This window comes from Rhinopithecus bieti, unplaced genomic scaffold (assembly GCF_001698545.2).
Source record: "Rhinopithecus bieti isolate Rb0 unplaced genomic scaffold, ASM169854v2 scaffold_11380, whole genome shotgun sequence".
Classification (NCBI taxonomy): domain Eukaryota; kingdom Metazoa; phylum Chordata; class Mammalia; order Primates; family Cercopithecidae; genus Rhinopithecus; species Rhinopithecus bieti.
Window position 1 is genome coordinate 1,291,727 of NW_016807225.1, and position 15,995 is coordinate 1,307,721.

General features: G+C 36.1%; 1 protein-coding gene across 1 annotated transcript in view; it reads left to right on the forward strand.

The window, feature by feature from the left end:
* Positions 1-14,167, forward strand: part of YLPM1 (YLP motif containing 1) — a 75,329-nt gene extending 61,162 nt beyond the window's left edge. Inside the window, exons 19-22 of the mRNA XM_017880508.1 lie at positions 2,370-2,421; positions 7,336-7,466; positions 13,246-13,428; positions 13,753-14,167. Of these exons, the coding sequence (XP_017735997.1) occupies positions 2,370-2,421; positions 7,336-7,466; positions 13,246-13,392 (330 nt within the window). The 3' untranslated portion in view covers positions 13,393-13,428; positions 13,753-14,167. The remainder of the gene's footprint in view (positions 1-2,369; positions 2,422-7,335; positions 7,467-13,245; positions 13,429-13,752) is intronic.
* The last annotated feature ends 1,828 nt before the right edge of the window (positions 14,168-15,995 follow it).

Sequence of the window (15,995 nt, forward strand, 5' to 3'; positions counted from 1 at the left end):
TGAGCCCTTGCTAAAGTTGCTCATCATATTCCTTTGAAAATGTACAAAATGAGAACTCTGATTCCTACCCCCTAGAGTATACAGAATCTTCAGGGAGTGGTCCCATCGAACCCGTGTGTGATATAGAGGACTCTTGATAAAAACTGTGTTTATATAAAGATGGTGTCAACCTCTACATTCCAAGATTTCAAATGTGGATTAAAAAATAAGTTTTAAAGTTAATGGCATTTGAGTCTCAGTATGTGTTTTTTTAAAATCTATTTTTCTTAAGTTGTATTTTGGCATACATAATTTAAAATTTAGGCAGGATATTCACTACAAGGTCCACGCTCTTCTGGAATATGGCTAATGACTTCTTTAGCCATTTGCAGCGTGTGTACTAGAAACTGACTATGTGAGAAGTCTATAATGTTTTAGCTTTCTGAAGCTCCGTCTTTCTATTGTGGAGATTTCAGTTCAAGATATGGTTCGTAACATCTGACTTGCTTAGGTGTAGGTCAAAACTTGGGAACTTTTAACTGAATGTACTATTACTTTTTTAAAATGAAACATATTGTAATACTATATTTTTATGTCAGAGTCATGGCAAGGAAGCCTTAGAATTCTACCCTGCTGGATTATCTGCTTTATTTCCAAGTGGCCTACAATTTCAAGCAATGGGAGGATAATATAGTTTAAAGGAAGAACAGGATGATTCCATTAGTGGGGAATGAATACACTTGTTTGCCTAACTTGATTATAAAACTTCTCTTAACCCATTCAAAGATGCAGAATTGAAATCTTTTACTATTGGAGTCTATTCCGAGAGTAAAAGATTCTTGGAGAATATATTAACCAAGGGTTAAGAGCAAGTTTCACACCAACCACTCAGACCATTTAAATGGAATTATCAGTAAACCTTGCATTTTCCACTCTGCAGTTATTAATATAGCTGGGTGAAATCCAAAGTTTTGCTGGTAAAGATAATCCTTTGTAGGGGATCATTGGTATGATAGTTTGCCGCCTTTAGTGCTTCAGTGAACCTAAATAGATAAAATTTATAAATATATTATTCCAGTGATGCTTAGTTTTCAGATGATTTTTAAGATGTAACTTGTCTTTGGTACTTTTAGCACTATCACTTCAGCATAGCTTTGTCTTGGTTTGTTCTAAAAAATGTATTTGGAAAATATATAATTTATAATCCAAAATACTACCTAGTAAGTTGAAATTGAATTATTAGTTCTGGCTGATAGACTAGAAATGTATGAAACCCATAGGATTATGCTCTAGTAAACTCTTACACAGAAGCTATCATCATGAAATCTTCAAAATGCTTTGTGACTTACTTTACCTGTGTGTCAGTTTGTTTCATGAACTTGAACATTACCAACAGTAGAGAGATAGATTGATTCATAAAAGAAGATGCTGACACCTTTGATGAATCTGTCCTATTTACTAGATTCCAATATTTACATTTCTGTATGTTAGATCTAATGGAAAACAGTCTAAATGAAGGTAAAGGGGAATCATGATAAATCACATGGTAAAAGCATATACTTGCTAGGTGAATAAACAGAAATGATTACTGCGTAGCTCAATAGGCACATTGGGAAATTTGAAAATCTTTTGGGAGTGAGTTTGAAATAAGCCACCCAGTTATTTTATGAAATATAAGATGTAAGTTACCAGTGTAGATTTCTGGTTTTGCATGTAATAGGATAACATAATTTTAAAACATCAGAAATAATAATCTAGTTTTCAACTAATAAAAATGTTCTGAATTTGATTCAGTAAAATTAGCCTTTGTATGCTCTAACTGGTAAATGAATTGAGTCGTTTTAAAATGAAGTTGAACTTCCTAATCGGGTAATTGGGTTAAGTGCTACCAATTCTTTTCCTTTCTTTTGAGTACTTGAAATTACTGAAATATAAGGTAACTATCTTGAAGAACACTTTTTGGACCTTATGGCTACTATCAGTTGATAATAGCAGTTATATTTAGAAGATAACCTAGCTAGTATTACAAGTTATCTGATACTCTGAATAATATTAATATTAGCACAGTAACTACCTGTACGTTCTTATCATATTTGCTATACAGCTGTTGTTCAGACTACAGTTGTGAGTCCTGAACTGTAGCTGCCTCAGAGCGCCTTCATGATACTATTCTGAAGTGACTACTCCGAAATATGGACAGTGCAGTTTGGTGAATTTGATCATTTAGTTTCTTCAAAGATAATGAGGTTGTGTTTCCCCTAAGGATGTATTTACAGCTAGTCAGTGGAAACTGAATCCATTCCCAGTTTTAATGCTTTTCCAGTTCAAACGTGATATGCATGTATGTGTCTCTTTCTAACCCTTCGAGCTTCTCTCTGTGTACGATTTAGGGTTACATTCCGAAAAGCAAATGGGAGATGGACACATCTGAGGCAAAGCTAGGTGGGTATTTCCTTTTTCCTGTTTTTATATGTGATACCTGATGGTAATGGTCATAGATCTTTTCTGCTATAAGAGGAACAAATTTCCTAAAACTTCTACTTGAACAGAGATTTCTGGCCTACCTTATATCCTCCAATCTATTTTGTTAGCTTTTATATCTTGTGACAAAGTCATAAGTATTTTAAAAGAACTGCTTTCAATACTATTTAAAGTTTTTAGAGTCAACAGAAATATTTGATAATTCAGCAACAAAATATTGTCACTTATAAAATCTATTCTTTTATATTAATCAGAAATGTTGGTGCTGATGAGATTTCTTTTTTAAAGAATATGTAAGTGCAGTCCAAAGTTAAACCTGATTATGAATACTTTAGATAATAAAAATAATATATAAAGTTTAAAATTAATTAAAAGGCATTTATTCTCCTTGTATAATAAATGAGAATTTCTGAGTAGAGAGAAGCAGATATGTAATTCAGGTTTTTGAGGAGCCTGCTTTATAAAATTCAGTTTAAATTTTTCTTCAAATTGTTAATGCCAAATTCCAAGATAAACCAGTTTAAATGATTGTCTAAATCAGAATTTGAAGTTGCTTAATGTGAAGTTATCTGTCAAACAAAAAAGTCATACATACCCAATGGATTCCCTCTAGTATTTGTTGGTGAAAACTGCAAAATATTTTTTCAGTTTTACTTCGTTTAAAGAGAACCATTTAACATGTTGATTAAGATGTATTAATAAAAATCTAAAACAATGTGCTAAGGACTTTTTGAGATCAGCCTTACTGATGTATGAGGTATGACTGTCAGTTTATGTTTCTTTTCCTGGTATTATACTCCAAAACTAAAGGAACCATCTAAGTATCTTAAATTGATACAGGAAGTTTGAGTCATTTAGCTGCTTCATTGCTTGGGACATGTGTTTCTGACATCAAAGGAGTGCATTTTACATGCAATTACATAAGCTATGCCTTTAATTTGCCCCAACTACTTGTGTTAGCAGTTGGTATTGACCAGGTCCTGTGTTAAAAGACAGTTCCGCAAACTGTATTATTACATTACTGGTATAGGTGCTTTGTTGTCAAGTCTAAAAGATTTTTTTTAGTTTATGTCATGTGAAAATTTTATGTGGTTTTTGACATATTCTTCTAGTCGTCTTCCCTCTGTGGGAAATCTTAATAATAACTAATTGTCATCTTCCAGAGACCCTTAAAGCACTTATGTGTTTAAATGCAATTAAATATGTAGGAAAATAAAAATTACAAAATACTTTAAAAATAATAATAATGCTTTAGTTCTGCTTATTTCGACGTTAGATTAACTCTCTGTGAAGTTCTGTACATTAGAATGACCCATAATATGCTAAGATCTTTTCTCTCTTCTGGTTCTCTAAATATTGATTATCTTTTGGGGCAAAGAGAGATCATAAAGATCGTTAAGGGGGATGTAAAAGTGATAAATATTAGCTTAACATGTAATCTTTAGAGGCCTCATGTAATACATGATCTGGGGTAATGCTGTTGTAAACTCAAACCAGTCCATCTTTTACTTTTCTGTTTTTAAAAGGAAAAGGGAATTTAGTTGTGATGATTATTCAAGCATATATATTAATATTGGTATTTCTTGGAATTTCTGGAAAAAATTCTGGCCCGTCTACCATTTGCTTTTCAGAAAATACATTTTATACAAATTTTCAGTTTTAAAGACAGAATAGTAGATAATGAATTCCAGAAATGGATTTTTTTAAATAAACCATTTCAATGAAAGGCACTGAAGATCTGGTAATAAATCTAGGAAATAAATTTTAACATATTTGCAGTCGGGTTTTATTTTTTAACAAGAGTGACAGTAATGTTATATATAAGGACTTGTATCTTGCACCACTGTATTGAGAGCTAATCCTACCACAGAGGAAGGCAAATGAGTGTGCATTCTTGAAAGTGCTTACTACTTCAAGATTGGTCCATTGACCCAACTGAGAAGATTCTTCTCTAAAACATGAGGATCTTGTGTCAGATCTTGTAGCCTATTTATGTTGCCTTCCTTATCATAACAAATTTAATATAATTTGATTACCAAGTACAATTTATTTTTCTGAGTACTTTACCAACATTCCCCAATTACTCATGGAAAATGATTATACTGGGTGGAAATGTATTATGTTTTAGCAGTGTCACATGTTGAGCGAAAACAGTTGAATCTGAAACAGAGGAATTTTGATTCACAAATGAGTCTGCCAGTGAGAACATACTTACCTATATAGTCTTTCAAGCAGCTGGTTAGATCTTATTGCAGATTCTTGATCTAGGCTCATTAAGTATAGTACACAGTTCAGCCTGTGCCTGAATGTTAAATTGAAAGTGATGTGATTTTAGAACAGTTCACAACAGGCCTGAGCTACCTCTGGCATGGAGTTGTTGAAGGCTGCCTGTGGCCCACCTTCAGTCCCACCAGACTGGTTCTTCCCTGCTGGGACACAGACATCCTAATGCAAGGGCAGGTTGTTACTTGCCACATCAGGTGCTGGGATTCAGCATTGAAGCTACTTAAACTCCAGTGACATGATTTTAGTTTCTCATACTGTGAAGCTAGAATATTTGAGACTGTTATCATCCTAATTTAGGTTTCTTCATATAAAGTACTTTTGCTTTTCTCATCTCAGTGTCATTTGTCTCTACTCATGAGTTGTATATTGGTTTTCTACGTGTCAGACAGATTCATCTCTTCGGAGTTGGAATATAATTATTATTTGTATAGGTGCATAATCTTGTATGTTTACTTTGAACAGATTTTCAGAAATACCATTTACATTTAGAAAATACATAGCTGTATCTAAGGAATTTTTCTGTTGTGCTATAATACATACTGTTTCAAATATGTGATAAAATTCTGTGACCTGCCAAGTTGGATTTAAAACTTCATCTTCATCTTAAAACTTCATCTTTTGAAATCTCTGAAAATCATTAGTGTGCATGGATTGAACACCAGTCTTTCTGTAATTAACAACCCCAGATTTCTCTCCCCTCACCTTATGCCATCCATCTGTGTGTTTGGTTTCCAGTATGCCATGTGGAAGAGGTGTGAGCCTTTCTTCAGCCCAAGAAGGAAACTTTAAACATATTTGCACAATAAAATTTCAAATTAAACATTTCAACAAGGGTGCTCAGACTAGAAATACATGCTCTTCTGGAATTCCATGTTGCAACTGTAACTCCTGTCATATATACCCAGTGTATGAGGAAAAGTTCTTGCAGTTTTCATACTGCCCTTCTGTATTGCTGCCTGGCTGTGCTGTGTTGTTGGAATTGAAATATGAAATTTTTACTTTGAAGTATGTTAATGTCAAAGTTGATCGTATTAAGTTTGGAAATCCTTTGAGGTTTATTTAATAAGTGTGTTGGAGCTTCTTTCTCTTCTGGTAATACTGTACACTGTTGAACCGAGAACAGTTTTATTGTTTGTGGGACTTTGTTGGTTTTCTAATACCATAACCTGTGTCCCTGTGCAGTCAGGGGGTCACTTCTTTAAGATCATGTATAATATGGCCCGTCATATACACATAGATAGAGCCATTTGGTACAGCATGTGATTCCAGAGATTAGACGACTGGATCTCTTGAATCCATACATGTTAAAATTTTGCCAAAATGAGATGATTAAAATTTTTGTGAGTTTTATAAACTGTTGCAGTTTGCCTTACTGATTTTTCAATGATAATCACTTTTATGGGAAAGGGGCTTAGGAACAAAAAACTTTGCCACGAATGCAAAATCTTACTGGTTTTTAAAGCTTGTAACAGTTAGTTGTGTGTAAAACTTTTATATTTGAAACATAAACTCACCCTTTCTGCCACTGCTTTCATTGCACTTTTCATACCAAGTTTTCTCCAACGTGGTGTCTAAAAGATTTTTATTATATACACTCTTTATGGAATTCAATGAAGTGTGGTTATGCTGTGTTTCTGAAGTTTTTAGGCTTTTCTTCATTGGCCTGCCTAGTACTAGTGTGTTTATATGACTTCAGATGATTCAGAAATTTAGTGCTTCATTGTAGCAGAAAATGTATATAACTCATAATATCCTACATGTAGCATTCAAAATCAATTATTAATAACCAATAAAAGACTCAACACATTTTCATTGCGTGTTCTTCTTTAAGACACCTAAACTCATATCTCATAATTTCTGAATCTGCAATCCCTATTCATTAATTGATTATAGTTTTTGAGTTGTTGGAAAGCCTAGCCCTCTCAGATTCAGGGTTCAGAAAGAATTATCAGGTCTGGTAAAATTGTCTGACTAGCCCTTAGCCTCAGAATGGTCAACTTCATAGTATGAGCAAAGAAAGTGGTGATCTCATATAGTCAGCTTATTCATGAACATTAATTCATGGTGAATGCACTCACAGCAACCAAAAAAAAAAAAACTGTTCATCTAAAACCTTAAACGTTAGCTTGGCTCATTAAGTTCTTGGTACTACCTGCTTTTCAATGACACAGTATCAAACATGATTGCAGATGAAATGGGTGGTGGTAATATTGTGTTAAAGAAAAAAAGAATGGAAGACACTGTCTGGAAAAGCCCAACTTTGCATTTGCCGTCAGAACATGAGAGCTATGGTGGGTGGGAGGACAAGGAAACCAGGAGCCAAGTGCCTTTTCTTGCCTTGCCCATATTTGCTCTTAAACGAACATCATAAACATAATGGCTACCAGAGTGAATACCAAACAATGGAAATTCTGGCACAGAACTTGATATTATCTCAGCCAAGAAGATAGTTTGGATCTGCAAGTGATGCTGCACTCAAAAATGTGGATATGCCCTCTGAAAGTGTTCCAGCCTTCTTTTCCCCTGTGTGTGTGTCATGTGCAAACTCACACTCTTCCTTAATGTTACGGCTCTGTGTTTGTCCCTCAGACAAGTTGGATGGCTTGAGGACTGGTACTAAAAGGAAACGTGACTGGGAGGCCATTGCCAGCAGAATGGAGGATTATCTTCAGCTCCCCGATGATTATGATACTCGTGCTTCTGAGCCTGGGAAGAAGAGGGTAAGAGACTTTGTCAATAACTGCCAACAAATGAAGGGCCCATTTAGGCATCTGGTTTTAGGAAGTTACAGGCAGATAATCACATGAATGCTATTTTTAAAATGATTTAGTTTACGCTATGTCATGTTACACTTCCCAAAAAGGAGTCATACCTTATAAATTATCTCATCAAAATGTACAAGTAACTTTAAAAATTGGAGAACAGAACCTCACATGGCTAGTGTGTTGTCAACCTTAAAGGCATTGGGAGTGGCCAGTCACTTGTGCCATTTTGTCATGGGGCAAAAGAAGCCAAGTACAGAGTAGGGTATTGAAGAGAACCTGTGGAACTTCTTAATGGATGGAGTGTGGAGGGTCCAAAGGTAGATAGAATCAAGGGTGACCCCTTGGTACTCTGGCCATGAGCACTGCATGTATGTGGTGCCATTTAGTGAGAGAGAGAAAACTGAGGGAGTCATAGGTCATGATTTTTGGAACTGAGAGAAATAATTTAAGTTCTGTGAGAGAAATTTAATTTTTCTTCTAATTAAGTTAGAAGTGTAAGTGAAAATGTCAAAATGACTGTTGGATTTATTAGTACAAAATTCACCAGGGAGATCAGACTGAACTAACAAATTTCAGGAAATGGTATTTAAAAGCATGGGACCGAATGATCTTGCCCAAGGAAAAAGTATAAATGGAAAAGGCAATAAGACACCAGACTCCAAAATTTAGTTCAGATAGAGCTAAGTGTTTCAAGAAGAAAAGAGTGTAGTCAGTTTTTAAATGATGCAGAAAAGACAAGTAAGTTTGGAACAGATAAATGACTGCTAGATGTGGCAACATGGAGGTCACTGATGATTGTAGTTTGTCATCAGTCTACAGTGATGAGGGGGCAGAAACCAGTTTGGAGCAGATTAAAGAATGAATAAGAAATGATGAAGTACAGTACAGCATATGTAGGCAACTTTTTGAAGTTTTGCTATGAAAAGGAATAGAGAAATGAAGCTAGGGCATTAGATAGGTCTTTACATAAATGTTGAATTCAGTAAAAGTGATAGATGTGCATATCCTTTAAAACAAAATAACAAAGCAAAGGGATCATATATACTGTTCTGTACAAGTCTTTTTCAGCTATTCCATCTTGATCTTTCTATATAAGTATATACAGACCTACCATTCTTTTTAAAGGGCTCCTTAGTGTGCCATTGTTTGGTTGTACAATCAGTTATTTAACTAGTCCCTTTGTATTAGTCTGTTTGCATAGCTATAAAGGAATATGGGAGACTGGGTAATTCATAAAGAAAAAAGATTTATTTTGGCTCATTGTTCTGCAGACTGTACAGGAAGCTTGGTGCTAGCATCAGCTCCTGGTGAGGCCTCAGGAAGTCTTCAGTTATGATGGAAGACAAAGGAGGAGCCAGCGTGGCAAGAGAGGAACCAAGGGGAGGGGGTCCCAACTCTTTTTAACAACCAGATCTCATATGAACTCAGAGTGAGAACTCACTCATTACCATTAGGAGGGCACCAAGACGTTCATGAGGGATCCTCCTCCATGACCCAAACACCTTCATTATTGGGGATTACAATTCAACATGAGATTTGAAGGGGACAAACATCCAAACCGTAATATGAGATTTGAAGGGGACAGACATCCAAACCGTAATATCTTTATTGATGGATGCTTACAGTGTTTCCATTTATTGCCAGTACAGACGTGAAGGTTGTGGTGTGTATGTCTCTCTTTAAATACCTACATGCAAGTAATTGCCTGTTTTTCTACACTTCGACCAGCAGTGCTGTTATCAAACTCTTTAACTTTTAATAATCTGATAGGTGAAAAAAAATAGTATCTCGTTTTTCATTTATTTAAGAATGAGGTTGTGCATCATTTACCTCTATGCATCATTTCTTTGTATTTGTTTCTTAATGAATTTTCTCAGTGCCTTAGTATACTTAGTGTACTTTGTAATGGACACTATTACAAAGAATCCAGGTTTCAAAACTTTTTAAAATACTGCAGATACTCCAAAGCCTGTCCTTGTCTGTGTAACTTCAAGGGATGGGGAAGGGAGAGCCCACTGCCATTTGCACCCAGCCTCACCAAAGAACTACTTGTAGTGATACCTCTTACTCAAGTTTTAAGACTGGAGCCAACAGAGGCAGAAGTGGCCCTTCCTTGCAAATAATAAAGTGTAGTTCTGGTAACAATTAGTGATCTAAAATGAGAAATATTTTCTCTGTTTTTACTCAGGTAACTATCACTGTCTTCACTAAGGAGTATGTAATGCCATGCAGTTTATTTTGTTAGGTTGGGTGACCAAAGAGAACTGAATGGTGCACATTCTAGTTCTTTAAAGTTACTCCTCTTTAACTCTCCTCCCCTGCCTTATACCTTGACTTCAGATAGTTTTTAACTCTTGAACTACTCACCAAAATCAACATTAGAGCACAAGGAGATCCTACAGGTAGTAAAGAATACAGAATGCTGTACATTACTCATTCCTTTTCTGGGTTTTTTTTGTTTCTGTGATCTAGCTTTTTACAGATACCAGGTGGGTTCTTGGGATTAACTTCCTCTATAACGAAAAGGCGGTTCTGTAGAGTTGGTTATATTAGAATTTTGCCTAAATGGCTAGGCTTTAAAATATAATTTACTTTTAAAATGTTTGCTTGCTTGGGTATAAAATGGTAACTTACTTGGACTTTAATTTGTATTTCTTTGATGACTATGAAAGGCGAACATTTCCCTTGTTTGCTTGCTGAATTTGTGTATTTTAGAAATATTTATAGTGACAGTGGATGAAATATAAGGACCTCAAACCTTTGAGTGCTAGTCGAGATTTTTCTGTATTATAACAGTTTTATTTTACAGGAAAAAACAACAGCAAAATGTTGTCAGTCTCAAAAGTACCTCTAGGAAAATTAAAAGGGACACTCACATTTAAGAATCCATTTCAAGCTGAAAGTCATTATTCTGCTTCTTATATTTTTAGTGGTTTGGTAATCATTTATTAATTCCATATGTTGAATGTCTTTGTATGAAGTCTATGAATGAGTCCTCTTAAGGAGCTGACATCCAGTGGAGGAATTCAACATGTAAATAAATAATTTTACTATAGCATCAGTATAAATTAGAGATATTAACAAAATACAGTAGTTTCCAAAATATTTTAATTCCAGCTTCATTTGTTGTTGGTTTTTTTTTTTCTTTTTTTGAGACGGGGTCTCACTCTGTTGCCAGGCTGGAGTGCAGTGGCGTGATTTTGGCTCACTGCAAACTCTGCCTCCCAGTTCAAGCCATTCTCATGCCTCAGCCTCCTGAGTAGCTGGGATTACAGGTGCCCACCACCACACCTGGCTAATTTTGTTTGTATTTTTAGTAGAGATGGGGTTTCGCCATGTTGGCCGGGCTGGTCTCAAACTCCTGACCTCAGGTGATCTGTCTGCCTCAGCCTCCCAAAGTGCTGAGATTACAGGCGTGAGCCACTGTGCCTGGCCGAATTCCAATGTTAAAATCTTGGGCATTTATTTGCAAACATACTGCTTATTTCAAAACAACTGCACACTTTTCTTCTAATCCTATCATATAAGGGGCAAACTGTGGCCACTGAACAAAGAAAAAGTAACCAGCCCACAGCAAATTTAAATCCGTTCCCATGGCATCCTCAGCACAGTAGTGTGTTTTCACATAAATGCCCAAAACTTAGTTCATAATGACCTTTCGCTAAAATGTGTATCCTTGATCCTAGGTGGAGCTGAGAGAGTATATATGAATTTTATTTATTTATTTATGTATTTATTTTTGAGGTAGGGTCTCTCTGTCACCCAGGCTGGAGTGCAGTGGTGTGATCTTGGCTCACTGTCACTTCTGCCTCCCAGGCTCAAGCAATTCTCCCACCTTATCCTTGTTAGTAGCTAGGACTTCAGACACCCACCACACCACCATGCCCAGCTAATTTTTGTATTTTTAGTAGAGACACGGTTTCGCCATGTTACCCATGCTGGTCTCGAACACCTGGGCTGAAGTGATCTGCCGGCCTCGGCCTCCCAAAGTGCTGGAATTACAGGTGTAAGCCACTGTGCCTGGCTGTATATATGAATTAATCAAAATAGGTACTTCAGCGTTGATGGGCAGAATGCCCAAAGATTTTTCTATATGGAAGCCCACATTATTTATTAGGCTTCTTACTAAGGCCCATGAAAGACATTGAGCCATAGGTTTTCTATATACTAAAAACCTACTTTCTGGGAAGTCAGGTGTTATCAGTTTCTTCCTACTGCTATTACTGTGACTCCTCTCTTTGACCAGGTGATACTGTTAGAAGCCTAGTTATTTCATTGCCAGTCATGCAAATAGTAATTTGTGTATGTTAGAGCAATAATGCATTTCCAGGTCCAGTGTGAAGAGCATGGTGTTTCCATGGTCTGGTTCCCTCTCCTTGTCACAGATAATAAATCACAAGCCATGTTTAAAATACATTATCTGCAGACTTTGGTACCATGTAGTGCAAGCAACAGATTCATAGTTTCTTTTTAAGAATCTGAACTTTTACAGAGTATGTATATCTCCATATACTTTTAAAAACATGTTAACATAATATGTGGCTGGGCATGGTGGCTCATGCTTATGATCATAGCACTTTGGGAGGCCAAGGCAGGAGGATTGCTTGAGCCCAGCAGTTTGAGACCAGCCTGGGCAACATAGTGAGACTCTGACTCTAGAAAAAAAAAAAAAAAAATTACAAAAATTTTAAAAAATCATATGTAAGAATATATATATATTTTAAAAATCAGAATACCAATAGGAAATATCCCTGATCCATGTATTTGTAGTTGTAATCTTGCCATGGATATCAGCTGAGTCTGTTTCTTGGTCTCTTTATCTCATGAATAAAAGTAGTAATACCAGCTTACTGTTTTCTCTAAGATTAAATTTCAAGAAATATTTTTGTGTAGAGATAAATAAAATTCAGTTACTGATCTAGGGTGTTGATAGTCTGTTAGGAAAGACAGATCTATAAGTAGATAATTACAGTACAGTGTGGAAGTTCAAAAGCAGACATATCAAAATCCAGAAGTTAACTGTGGGAAGCAGTGATTATTTGATTGGCAAAGGAAAAGGGGGTAAGTCAGGGAGGGATGATTGGACTCATGCCAAGCGGATAAGGTTAGGGAAAAGACATTTCAGGAAGAATGACTAGTACTTATATGCAGAGTTAGAGAGACATGAAATGGTGCAATGCGCTCTGAGTGCTAGAAGGAAGTCTGTATTGTTTGTATAAAATGCCATAGGCACTGGCCAGAGATGTTGCAGGAAAGTAGTTGGGGCCAGCTCAAGAGGGACCTGAGTTCTTGGACTTTACCTGGTAGGTAGGGGAAGGAGTTAAAGCAAATGAGTCACAACTGTGTGTTTTAGGAAGCTCACTCTGACAGCATGAATCTGGAGGGCGTGAGTACAGACAGGAAGACTAGGTAGAGATTAGTGCTTTGCTTTCAGGTGAAAAAAAAAAATGAGTCAGTGAATTATTAAATAAAAAGGAATGGCAGAGGAGAAAGAGAGGACAGGATTGAGCTGAACTGTTCAGGAGCTGGAATGGTTAGGACTTGGATTGGCCAGAGAGTTTTCTCTCTGTGACTTAAAATATGTGACTTTTCCCAATTTTCCTGGGTTAGTTTTTAATTTTTTAAGCTTGAGGTTTCAGATGAGTCATTCTACCCCTTAGACTGTCCAGAGAGGGAGGGGCTCTTTGCATATTTATTTTTCCTAAAGCTCAGCCTAATGCTGTGTTCTTTTTAGGTCAGATGGGCAGACCTGGAAGAGAAGAAGGATGCAGATAGGAAAAGGGCCATAGGTTTTGTGGTCGGACAGACTGATTGGGAGAAGATCACAGATGAAAGTGGTCACCTGGCTGAAAAAGCCCTCAATCGAACCAAATATATATGAGACTTAGTTTTTGAACGGAGTCATTATTCCTCTAAGGTAAGAGTACACAGTCATATAAATAGCCTACTGTGTGGTTGCTTCAAAGGGTTTGAGATAAAGAAGACAGCATGCTTTGCTAAAAATGCTCTCTTCTTGTGTTATTTTATAGTTCTGAAAGAGTAAGTATGTGCTAGTTGTTAACATTTACAATACTATTAGAAAAGGAAGCCATTTTCTACAACCTGGCTCACTTATAAAATAAAACCTTGAGAAAACTTGAATTCGATAGATTTGGGAAGGAGTGAAGTGATGTTATATTAAGGGTTACTGAACCTTTTGCCTGTTCTTTCCAGGTGTCACAGCCTTGTCTTTTCTTTCCAGGTGGTTCGCTTTGAGGTGATCTGAAGCCAAGGCCTCACGGAGCTTCTTTGTGTGTCACCTTGCTTCCACGTTTCAGTTATTGTTTTGTTTCTACTGCTTTAGTTTTTTTAAAGTTCTCCAGTGTCCCCAAGAGGTATTAGAATCTTGCTGTACCCAAGCAAGACGTTAATTTTTCTTTTAACTGTTTTGGGGAGGGAGGGAGTGATAGCTTAACTGCTGAAGCCAGGTGGGGGTCCGCTGGAGGATTCCAACAGAGAATATTTCCTCCACTGTACAATGTCACAGACTATCTCTATCATCATTGCTTTGTGGCTGTTTCTGTTTTTTACTGTATGTAACTGGTAGCTGATTGTACTAGGATTAAAAACAATAAACTTTCATGATAAAGCCGATGAGATTCATGGGCTATACAGCATGGGCCCTTTTCTCTTGTTTTCTTAATTTTATTTTTATTGCTTTTAAAATATGGTATGTCCTAATTAAATGCTAGCTGAACATCCCAAAACCTCTTTTTAATTGAATATTATGTGGCTCAATGATTCCGTAGCACATGTTGTAAAACACAAGGTTCAAATGATGTTCAAAACACTCATCTTTGTTTTATAGCTGATTTATTTCTCTATCTTTGTGTCTTGAAGACTGATGAACCTTAAGTTCAAATATTCATCAGTTCCCTGGAGCATATCCATTCTGTAATATGATGCTTTATTTAAAAAAAAATTTTTTTCCTCTCTGTTCTTCCCTCTCTTCTTTCCTTTCTTCTTTTTTTCACTTTCTCCCTTTATACTCTGTTAGGTTTTTATTTTTTCCTGATCTGGCTTTGAATCCTGGTAGACAGAACTGATGTATTCCATGGAATTCAAGCTTGTTGCCTTACTTTGAACTTGAATTGTAGATTTTTAAATGAAGATTGCAGGGAAAGAGTGATAAAGATGCAGAGCACTCTGGCATGTAACCTTTAAGCCTGTCAGGTTTTCAAGTTCTTGCCAGATTGTTCATTACTGGAAAGCATGGCCTTCTGCACAGAATTTCCTCTCTTGTGGTTGATACCAGGTGGAACCCAGAAACATACAGAGATAAAACCTACAGAGATAAAATAAAAAATTCTTTGTATTTAAACATCCTGCAAAGAAAAAAGTCATCTTTTAGCATGAAAGAAGATGAGCCTTCTTCCTCAAGCATCATTTCCATTTTGTAATCCAACTCAGCAATTTGTAAATGTGTTCACTGAATACTTCAATATTTTGAAATATTCTCTTTCAGGCCACAGATGAAAATCCTTTAGTTTTATGACCTACATTAAAGACTGTATGAATAGAGCTAATATTTAGTAGCATTTGAACAGTATCTCTTTGGGTTCAACAAATTGATATTATAGTACTGAATACCCCAATTTAATGGAAATTCTAACAACTTTCTGTACTTTTATCTTCCCTGAAAATCTGAATTTTTAAGCAAAAGAGACTTTAAGTTCATTAAAAGTCAATACTGAATGTATAAATTGCTACATTAAATAACTTCCACTGTTTGCAGTATTTAATAAGCTATTTTGATTGCTTATTGGCCTACAATATATTTCTGTGTACTGACCTTTCTCAACCGCCTTTTTTATGTTGAGTGAAGATATGTCGCAAAATAGCCAAATAGAATTATTGTTTGTACAGAGACTCATTTACTACTTTCTAAAGCCACCCAATGCCTATTTTCATCAAAAACAAAACTTCTAGAATGTGTTCTCTAGTTCAGACGAAATGGAGGCCAATATGTTCTTCTGTAGGATGCTTTATTTCAGTTGTCCTTAACCTTGTGACGTTCTAACTGACAGTAGTCAGAATGCCAGTGAAATGAGTGGTGACTACCTGTGAATCACTTAAGAATCATGGGTAATTTTGCATGTGTGTGTTTTCACCTTACAGCCATGGCTTTATGTCTGTTCTGTTATACCAGGGCAGGGTGGGGAGCTGCGGAAGAGTTAACAGAGTCAGAAAGGACCTCTGCCAGTTTTCAGAAGATATCGATTACATGACCTTAGAGAATGAACATCGAGTGCTCCTACTTTAGAAAATGGGTATAACAACCTTCATGCAAGGGGATTAATGAAAAAAGATTTGGCACCAAAAAGAGTAATGGAGACAGCCAGTTGATAATTGATTTTGCTAGTCCAGTGTGGGGCTTAACAAAATTCTTGCACTTACATTACTACTAGAAGCAGAATAGAATAGGAAGTCCAAGGTATCTTGAAG